Source organism: Asterias amurensis, chromosome 16 (assembly GCF_032118995.1).
Source record: "Asterias amurensis chromosome 16, ASM3211899v1".
Classification (NCBI taxonomy): domain Eukaryota; kingdom Metazoa; phylum Echinodermata; class Asteroidea; order Forcipulatida; family Asteriidae; genus Asterias; species Asterias amurensis.
Window position 1 is genome coordinate 8,331,187 of NC_092663.1, and position 11,316 is coordinate 8,342,502.

The window sequence follows — 11,316 nt, forward strand, 5'->3', positions numbered from 1 at the left end:
GAGAATATTTTTTCAGAGCTTTTAATAAAAACAACTCCCAAGTTCATAATCAGAATATTCTGTAGGTTTTATTAAAAATATTTAACGTTACATATTTTCTTTTTTTCTGGCTATCATTTAATACACAGCTATAAAAACAAATCTATGACCCTATATGCACAGGGCTCAAATTTCTTCTTTTTTTTTTGGGGGGGGGGGGGGGGGGAATCAACAAGACTGCAGGGCTTGTAGTTTAAAGTTGTTACTGGACCAAAATTTATTTTACAAGACCAGAATCAAAACGAGTTGAACGAGCACTCATAGAAGGCGTATTTCATTAGTGTCATGTGTAAGTGTACTTCAATACACTTGAAAGAGAATTGAAAAAATATTATCAAATTCAGAGTCAATATTTTGTCCAGAAAGATATTACAAAAATACACGACCATTATCCCATTGTGAATTTACGGCCCAACACTAAAACCACCAGGCCTCAACAATAGGGCCAAATTTAAAACCCAACTTTATCAAGTTTTCTCAAAAACTTAAATTCAGATCACCACCCAGGGCCAACTTTCATTGAGCTGCGTAAGCATAAAAAGTAGCTAAGCACAACAAAAGTATGCTTACCAGAATAAGGTAACCAGCTAAAATACATTTTGAAATGTACAAACTGTAACTGGTAGCCCGCTCAATTTAATAGCAGAATTTTTAGCTTAATCAGCTCTATAAAATTGGCTCCTTGTCCCAATTTCACAGACCTGCTAAGCACAAAAATTTGCTTCTATTTCTATGTTGGGGTCTAATCTCAACCTCGTTCCAGTTATACCCTATGCTGAATAACAATTTTCTTCCTTGACAAAACAGGATTACCAACCAAATTTCCCTTTTTTGCATATTGTTTGTAGCTGGTATTCAGCTGTTGGTTGCTTATCCTGAAAATCACCTGAAAAGCTGGTTGGTAATCCTGTTTTTATCTAGGCAAAAACTTCATGCTAAGTAAATTGTTGTGCTTAGCAGCTCTATGAAACTGGGCCCTGGTGTATCTGAACCATGATAGAGCCCAAAAGTATTGAATGAAGAGTTTATTAAGCGTTACCTGTTGAAATCAGTAATCAGTGCAATGCCTGGGCTGCTTGCCTCAGAGACGTCAGTGTCATCGCTGTCCACGTAGATCGTCACAGAATCTGCTGTCTTAGACTTTGCTTGGCGGAGGTTGCCTTGGTTTCTTGTCTGTTTATTCTGAGGATTTTTATAAGACAACAAATGAAACATAAATACTGTTGTGACTAATTAACTCTTTCAGTGCCCCAATTTTGTTTGTGTTTTTTTAACTTAAAAATGCCCAGCTTTGTGTTTTTTTTTTCGAAAACTGCACAGAAACAATAAAGATCAGTCTTTTTACACCAAACAAAATGTGTATTCCTGATTTGTGTTGCCTTGGTACATTTCAAAGTCATTAGTATTTCTTGTTAAAGCGATAACGCTTTTTTCGTTATAACATATATATTATGGGTAAAATGAGTATGGCCTTAGCTTTCGATCCAAACCGGACCTTACATGTTCAATTGATGACACTTTTCGAGTACATGAAATAGATCATACATTGACGGTAATGATAATGACGCTTTGGGATACATACAATAGATTGTACCCATGTATGACCTGGGCACTAAAAGGGTAAAGTTATTTAAATCTTGTGGGAACAGCGGGCCTGGAATTCTATCTTTTAGAGGGTGAGAGCATTTGCATTTTGCAACGGGCATCTCCATTGGAAGAATCTTAAAAGTGATGGGAATGTTTTGAAGGGGCACCAAGGCCAAGACCAGGGACGAGAGAAGCTGTGGGCTATGTAATTAAACACCTACAAGGTGGTGTGTGCAATACATTTGCAAACAGGTTTATAAAATTTAGCTACACAATGTAGGTGTTGAGGCATAAGCCCGGAACACCTCTTCTTTTTGTTTGTTTTTTGTTTTAACTTCTTTTTCTTCTTCTTGCCGGCGATTGTCCTCTAACAAAGACACACTTCCTAAGCTCAAATAAACTTGAAATGTCACACATAGGTACTTGAAGAGAAACCAGTGAAGTGACATCATGATGACGTCATCCAATCTTGAATTATGGAAAATCAAAGTTTATTATTTCAAAATCTCATAACTTTTTATCTACATGAGGGCATACCTCCCACAAGCTTTGGTTTTGTGGCTATGGGGTAACAGTGTTACACAAACAAAATATTGGTTTCTTTCCAAGTTTGTGTTCAGAAAACAATTAGGCCCTATTGTACTTATGTTCTTAAAAACTGACCAAGTATACCCTCAAAAAAGTCTAAGGAAAGTGGCCAGGACTCACCTTAGAATGCACCACAGAGCATCTAGGATCAACATTTTTCCCGGGCCCTTTTAGCGGGCCCCGGACCCCACGCCGTGAGGGCTTCGCATTGTACGTAACCTACGAATTAGCCCCACCCCCAGCACCAACCTTTAATTTTTATAGTTGGAGAACACTGGGTAATGAGGCCCATTTCCACTTCCCCTCTTACTGTTCTTTATCATTGTTACGATGATTCTCTTTTAGAATAGAAATAGATGTCTTGAAATGAATGAATCAGCAAAGGCAAGCATGGAAGTTATTATACCCAGCCGTGACACTTGTGTCCTTTTAAAGCAAAACACTTAACAATTGCTTCACCCTTCGGATGGGACATAAAGCCGTTGGTCCCATGTGTTCTGTAATACATGTAAAAGAACCCAGTGCACTTTTATCTAAAAGAGAAGTGGGTTCGCCCCGGTGTTCCTTGCAGAGGCTGCTGAATGTGCCGTAAAACCTTGTAAACCCTTACAAGGTGCTAAATAATTGGGTCTCAGAGTTCATCACGTCAATAACCTATCTTTCTGAAAGTTTGTTTGCTAAGCGCCTTGAGTACATTGTACCTTGTTAGGTAGATACGTGCACATAAGACTTTGATATATATATATCATGTAATAATGCAATGAAACACACCTTCATTGTTCTCTTGTATGAAGTTGTCTCCTTAGGTTTGTTGTTTGAGGGTGTCTGGCTCTGTTGTGATAGCACCCTGGGACCCTTGGGTGGAGTGCCTGCAGAGATATCCAAAAAACAAGTCTTAGTGTAAGTGAAAAATGAAATGTGCAATTAAAAAAGAAAACATGTGAAAATTGCTGATTATGCTCAACCTGGGATCAGGCATATCACACGGGCCTTGATAACGATAACAAGAACATAAAACATTATCAATACACGCCCTCAATTGGTTGAATTAGCGTGGGCATATTTTGTGCAGAGCAATTTAACCAATAGAATGCGTTCTCCATGCGTCTTTATCGTTATCGTTATTGCTGCTGTGTGACTAAGCCTTAACAGTTTGGGTGTTGAGTTACTAAATGGTGCTGCAATGAGCACTGCAGTAGCACATTGATTATGCTGTATATCGGATCAGGCATACCACCATAATCAGACTCCAACAGTTGGGTGTTGAGTTTCTGTATGGTGTTGGACTGAGGACTGCACTAGTAAACTGATCATGCTTTACATGGGATCAGGTATACCACCATTGTCAGAGTTCAACAGTTTGGGTATTGAGTTTCTGTTTGGTGTTGGTAGGGATAAGACTAATATCTGACGAACATGAAAACTCCCGATAAATAGTTTGTAGGCTCAGCTTCCCACTTATTCTAGATTCAAAAACTCCCAGATATTAATAATAATAATAATAACAACCGCATTTCTATAGCGCCTAACACCTCCAAAAGAAAGTCTCTAAGCGCTCAATATTAACAAGTATTCAAGGGGTTCTTAGACTGAGTATCACCACATAAACAAAACCACAGGTTTGGCCACAATATGGACTCTATCTATCTCTTTCTTCAGTGACTGATTTACTTCTTGCAGGAAAATATGAAGGCTCAAGTAGATTTTTAAAACTCCTAAAATCAGGAAGAAATCACATGCCTTGTTGGATATGTATTGAGTGAAGAAGAACCCTACACATAGAAAATCACTCAAGTGTTTATATACAACTCACATCTCAAACCGGTGTCTTCCTCTACAGCTTGGACGACTCCTCTTACAGCTTTGACAATCTCGTTCAGACGATCATTACTTGTAAGACTCCTACCAAAATGAGAGAACACAAAAAACGATTAATCAATCTTTGGTGATCTTGGGAAGGCAGAGGAAAATATCATGAAAAACAAGTATTACAAAAACCCACCCCAACGATATTTGTGCTCATCTTATTTGTTTGTAATAAAAGCCATTGGCCACTTTCGGAACAGAATTTTTTTTTAAAGTTCACAGATTTACAAATAACTTACAGGATTTACAGAAGGTAATGGTGAAAGATTTCTCTTGAAATACTATTCCTTAAAATACTTTACTTTTTGAGAAAATATTAAAAAAATATCAATTCTCGATATCGAGAATTAAGGATTTATTTTAAACACACGTCATGACACGGAGAAACAAGAGTGGGTTTTCCCGTTATTTTCTCCGGACTCAGATGACCAATCGAGCCTAACTTTTCACAGGTTTGTTATTTTATATATAAGTTGTGATACACGAAGGGTTGGCCTTGAACAATACTGTTTACTGAAAGTGTCCAATTACTTTAGAAAGGGTAGAGTTAAGGAAAACCAGACTGATGGGATAATGGGTCAATGTAATGCGTGTAACAGTGGAATAGTCTAAGGCCGAAATTGAATTGGTGGATATGGTTACAGCTATTGCTAAAGGTGTTGCTATTGCTAAAGGACGTCCTATACCTCAACGCATGGTGACCCGGAAATCTAGCTGTAGCCGCTAATTGGGACACGACCTTACAAGTACATTACCTTTTAGTGACAGGTTCTTTGCAGAGTGGGCAGGCGGCAGGTGTCTTACGGCGCGAGTCCAACAAGGCCAATATGCAAAAGCTATATCAACAAAATCACCAAGAAGATTCAGATTATTCTTTGCATACAACACTATTTAATAATAATAATAATAATAACGAAGTCTTATATAGCGCACGTATCTACCAAACAAGGTACTCAAGGCGCTGAGTATATACAAACTTTCAGAAAGATAGTTATTGCAGTGATGAATTTTGAGACCCAATTAGTTACCACCTTATAATGGTTTACAAGGCGCATACAGCAGCCACTGCCAGGAACACCGGGGCGAACCCCTTCTCTTTTCGATAAATGTACTGGGTTCTTTTACATGCGTTACACAACACATGAGACCAACGCCTTTACGTCCCATCCGAAGGACGAAGCAATGGTTAAGTGTCTTGCTTAAGGACAAAAGTGTCACGGCTTGTGACTCGAACCCACACTCTGCTGATCAAAAACACCAGAGTTTGAATTCTGTGATCTTAACCGCTCGGCCACGACACTTCCACATTTAATAATAATAATATTGACTCTTACACACAGAGGGGGTGGACGTACTAGGACTTCCTCCCTCCTGACCTAACCTCATTGAGTGTTGTTCCTAGTAAGGAGCCGATCAATCATCATATCAAGATCAAGATACACAGCACCATTCCGGAGAAATGACCATTGAATGGTCATTCTATGGAACTGCACTTTATTATTCCTTTCACCATCTCAGCTCCCTGGGGAGTATACAGTCTGCGCTTTCAAGTATGTACCGTATTTTCCTGCGGATAAGACGCGTCTTATCTGACTTTTTAGACCCCAAAAACATCGATGCGTCTTATCTTTCGGTGCGCCTTGTCTGCTGACGATTGATTTTTTTTTAAGATCACTGCGTGAAATAAAAAATACCTTCATGTCCAGTTCAAATCAACGATCTTTGTGTGAAGAATCCTTACTCAATAATGCGGTCGAACAAGGCTATTCAGACACTGTGACCGTATTTTCGTTCGAACAATGCCGCAATCCCCCAGACGGTCCAATTATTCCAACAACGCTGCAACGTGTTTATTCCCCATGACCGTGCTTTCATTCCATTAATGCCGCAATGCGTCTAGCTTTCGGTCCAACAGACGTCGGCAGTGTACAAACGTTTTCTGTGTGGCCGGGTATTCGTTCCGAAAACGATTGATAGTCAATAACTTCATACAAACGTCATGCACCCAACCGCTATTGTGTGGTAAACTTTGAGGGTTTATTTTATTGTATTGCTTCAAAACTTCGGGTAGGAACAGTTGTTAAAATCATGGTTGCCCTTGCATGAAACTTGCCTGTAAAATCAACGATGTCCAAGTTCAGACTCGAAAATCTCTCAAAACGACACAGAAAATTAGCCCCAAAACGCAACCGTTCCGAGGTCTGTAAATTTAATCACGCAACACAAAAGCAGATATCACGCCTATAGTCGTTGTTACTGTGAGTGTGACAATAAATACAAGAAACATTGAACGCTAGAAGGCGTTTTGGAACTTTGTTTAAACGCCCTCTATTGGTAAAAAATACGTGAACCAGCAATAAACGCATTGAGACAAGACTCGACTTGTCTGGGCTAGACTGCGCCCCTGTCTTTATCCGGAAGGTCCCTGCCGCTAGATCCAGTGATTCCCTTTGGATACAATGAACGTGCAGTGATATAGATGCCCAATAGTCACTGCTCTCAAGTCCGCAATGGAATTTGACTGCATACGTTCAGGCTATGTCTGGGCATGCTTGGGATCCGCACAGTCACGTGGGAATTTTGGCGCATTTCCAGGCAGCGCAAATGCGACGGCTTAGCGCAACCCGTCGGCGAACATCGTTCAATACGGTGCCCACATGGTCGCCAACATCTGTTGTGCAATCTCGAGATTGAGCAGCGCAATCCACTGTGTACATGTGCATATTAATGTGCATGCAGCGACATCCCGGCCGGAAGATACATTACTACACCCACACGCTACGTCCGTCTGTCGTTGCAATGTACCTGTATCAGCAAGGATCCTCGTAGTTTGTGGGGACGTCGGATGGATGTGTCCAGGGAGGCATTGTGTTCATGTTGCAAATAAAATTAACTTCAGACAGTGCGTGGACCATGGTTTCTGCCCGCTGATTGGGCCGAACTTTATGTTATTTACAATATACAGCGTTGGCTGATTGGATAAAGGTCGGTATACGTAGGTTCTCAAAGGCAACAAATTACGTCTTTGTGTCAATGTACCGACAACGGGCGGCGCCAGGTGTTCTTTTGTTTGCGGTTAAACGTGCGCCTTGTGCGGCGGTGCGCCTTGTCTGCTGACGTTTGAATTTTTTTTTGTCATTTTAGCGTCCTGCGCCTTGTCCGCCGAGCGTCTTATCCGCAGGAAAATACGGTAGTGCACTGTGCTAAATAATTGACAAGAACCATCTCTGCCCTCACAGGTACCCATTTACGTCTTAAGTGGCTTGCTCAAGGACACAGCTGTGACCAGGACTCGAACCACACCCTGATGACTCAGCCAGCAGAATTTGAATTTGATGCACTAAACCTATCCACAACTTAAAACAGCTCGGCGAAATTGAGAATCTGTCCAATCAATAATGTGGCCATTCAAAACTTAAAGGAACACGTTGCCTTGGATCGGCCGAGTTGGTCTTTGAAAAGCGTTTGTAAACGTTTGTTATAAAATGCATCGATTAGAGAGATATTTTAAAAGAAGGATAACAATAATGATCCACACGAATATCACTCAAAATTGAGTGGGTTTCCTTTTACCTCGTCGACTACGCGGTCAGCCATTTATGCGAGTCAAATTTTTGATTCCCATAAATGGCAGACCATGTTAGTTCACAAAGTAAAAGGAAAACCCTGCAATTTCAAGGCAAATTTGTGTGCATCATTGTATTCTACTTTTAAAATATCTATCTAATTATACGATTTTATAACAAATGGTTACAAACGCTTTTCAAAGACCAACTCGACCGATCCAAGGCAACGTGTTCCATTAAAGTCACCTGGAAGTGGTATTTTTTCAAAATAAAGCTTTTGTCACTAATATATGTGTTTTGATGAGTGGAATGTGAATAAACAGTTAACTAAGGTTTTAAAAAATCAGTTCTTATGTTATTTACAAAATTAAGAGTAGACCCCGACCCGAGAGGGCGCTGTTCGTGACGTCAATCGAGGCAGACTTTGCCTGTAATGCGTAGAGTAAACACAATTGCAAAGTACACGTACGGACCAAGTCGTGAGTTTGTACGTTTCAAATTTTTTTGTTTTCCGGCAATGCCATCCAGGTGTATTGCTGCTGAATGCAGAAAAACACTTTTTGAAATGTAACAACTCACAAATTGGACGTACATGTACTTTGCACGTGTGTTTACTATACGCATTGCAGGCAAAGATTTACGTCACAAAAGAGGTAGGCGGAGTCAGCCCCCCAAACAACGTTATATATTTTTTTTAAACATATAAATCGTGACAAACAATTACTAAAAAATTTGTTTTATTGTTCGTAAGCATATACTCTTATGTTTGAAAGAAAATTTTTTTTATTTCCAGGTGACTTTAAGTCCATTTTAAGTTGGGACTACACTTGGCATGGGTAAAAGTACATGTAGTTGGGACCGCCATCAATTTAGAGAGCAACGATGTTACTCAATCCAAACCTTGTTCTACTTCACTTCTTATAAACTTCACAGAGGCAACGAAGGTGATTGCCTCGATGCCCTGGTCATTGCCTTGGGACTGTTGTAACTACACTTGACATGGGTAAAAACCAGTTGGGGCCGTCATCAAAAAAGGGAGTAATGACATTACTCAATTCCAACCTTTTTCTACTTCACTTCTTCTAGACGTCACGGAGGCAACTAAGGTGATTGCCTCGATGCCCTGGTCTTTGCCTTGGTGCCCTTGAAATGCAAAATTTACAACTTCAAGGAGAAAATGCCTTGGTGCCCTTGCCCTTTCAAACGCAAAGCATACAAGTTTGTGCAACATTAATGAAATGCCTTGAACTCACTTGCAAAATTGATGGTCACACTTTGTGGAGACTGGATCCTGCAACAAATCAAGGCTACAAGAGAAGAACAAAGTCAAATCAATATCATTCACTGTGGATTAGAATGATATATAAACTATTTGTCGCCCTGCAAGTTGAAGTAGTAGCGGTCCATTCCCCTATTTAAAGGCAGTGGACACTATTGGTAATTACTCAAAATAATTATTGGCATAAAACGTTTCTTGGTGATGAGTAATGGGGAGAGGTTGATGGTATAAAACATTGTGAGAAACGGCTCCCTCTGAAGTGTCATAGTTTTCGAGAAAGAAGTAATTTTACACGAATTTGTTTCGAGACCTCAGATTTAGAACTTGAGGTCTCGAAATCAACTATCTAAACGCACACATTTTCGTGTGACAAGGGTTATTATTTTTTTTTATTATCTCGCAACTTCGATGACCGATTGAGCTCAAATTTTCACAGGATCGTTATTTCATGCATATGTTGAGAAACACTAACTTTGCAGGCTAGTCTTTGACAATTACCAATAGTGTCCATTGCCTTTAATGCATCAACGCTGCAAAGGCAAATCTAACACTTGAACTCATGAGAGTTCAAAGGCTAAGCTTGTGATGATTTTTATTGCGTGTGTGGACTTAAAATTCATTAAATTGAAACACAGAAAAACGATCGTTAGTGCAATAAATATGTGATGTTTCATCTTTGACAGAGAACCCAGCAAAACAAGGCTTTTCAGGCTTTTACCTTTGATCTTTATTATCATTTTGGGACATTTCTTGTGGCTTGGTGTTGTGAAAATCATAGCAAATTGTTGATTCCCATCGTTAACTACGAAATATATATGGTGTGTTTTAGTATAGTACAAACCAAAGAAATTATTCATAAAAAAGAGTGGGTCTACGTTTTAGTTTGGGTTACTAATCTATACTTTCCTTCTTCCCGTTTGTTAAAAATCATCTTTTCTAAATGGGGCGTTTTACGACAAATTTTGAAAAAAGGAGTACCTACTGGTATCGTACTCACTACTCAGGCTTAGATTATAAGAACAGTAGTGAGTGGTGACTGATACGTGTATGACAAAATTCGAGAAAAAAAAGAGAGTACAGCGCCCAAGTAACTGGATCTTTTTGTTGTTAATATTTTGTTGTAAATTGTATGTCCATACTTATTTTAATTCATATATAACTTAAGTAGTGATAAGTTTATGTAAACCGTTGGCGTTTACTTCTTTGATTGAATCGTGTTGCGACACTGACTCTCTCGAGTCACTGACCATCTGAGTCACTGAGACTGAGAGTGAGACGAGACTGAGTGTGAGTCAACTGAAAAGTGAATGAACTAGTAGTACCTCAACACTCAAGTAGAAGTACATTCATTATTTCTACTTGTACACAATACAAAATTGGAATCAAAGAAAAGTAATAAAATAATAAAAAACACAAAGGAGTCATCATTTTTATTTTCATATTTGGTCCATGGGTCATGACTCAGTCATGCATGGCTCATCATGCAATTCCAAGTTTAATTGTCATTAATGACAATAAAAATATAATGATTAATTAATCATTCATTCATTGACTGTTCATTAAATAATGATTAATCATTGTATTTGTATTTGTAGTATGTTACAAAAAAATACAAACAAGCAAGCAGAACACGTACTATACTAATATCATTATTTTCTATTTAGTATACCAACCATATCGAACATTCCAAGTTCTTCTGCATCTGTCCAACTGTTGCATTCACTCTCCTCAAGTTAGCTGCCGCCATGGCTGATCAAGTTCTGCTCAACGCTCGATATGCAGCGACTGAACGAGCAGCTACTGTTCCGACCCTTCTGCACAGCTCTAGCTGCAGAGAATGAGATAGATCTACACGGCGTCGAAGAGCGTTTGCCTTTCTCTAGTTTAATTAGTTTGATGCCAATGTCACACCGTTTCGATATTCACCTTCATATTTCAAACTACATTACAAACCTCGAGATATGTTGATTTTCAAGAAAGATTGTTTAAACTGGGTTAGATTTTACTTTTCAGCAAAATCTCCCGCGTAAGAGAATTTGATATTTTTTTATTTTTCCCGCAGAACGGGGTTGACTGGTACCATCTACAAAAAATATCATACATTATCATGATGACGTTTGCTGCTTTGAAAAGGGAACCAGATAAGTGTTATGCAACAAAAACTAAGTGTTGTTTGCGTTCTTTAAAAGTGTCATTTTTCGGGATTTGTTTTTTATTTTATTTTCTGGCACGATTTTAGCAAAACTGTTTAATGTAAGCTGACTCTTTATTTTGATGGCTTTCAATAAATCATAATTTTGTCAACCATTTACTGAGGGCGCTGAGGCCCGTGTTTTTGTGCTCTTGCAAAATAGATCTGAGGAGGAAAAACCTGCTAGTAAAATTGAATAC

General features: G+C 39.0%; 1 protein-coding gene across 1 annotated transcript in view; it reads right to left on the reverse strand.

Moving 5' to 3' along the window:
• The window catches only part of LOC139948642 (uncharacterized), a 33,281-nt gene extending 21,992 nt beyond the window's left edge, over nt 1-11,289 (reverse strand). The window contains exons 1-6 of the mRNA XM_071946852.1: nt 10,599-11,289; nt 8,900-8,953; nt 4,836-4,916; nt 4,028-4,116; nt 2,986-3,083; nt 1,079-1,221 (exon numbers count right to left, since the gene is read on the reverse strand). Of these exons, the coding sequence (XP_071802953.1) occupies nt 1,079-1,221; nt 2,986-3,083; nt 4,028-4,116; nt 4,836-4,916; nt 8,900-8,953; nt 10,599-10,672 (539 nt within the window). The 5' untranslated portion in view covers nt 10,673-11,289. The remainder of the gene's footprint in view (nt 1-1,078; nt 1,222-2,985; nt 3,084-4,027; nt 4,117-4,835; nt 4,917-8,899; nt 8,954-10,598) is intronic.
• Between the last annotated feature and the right edge of the window lie 27 nt (nt 11,290-11,316).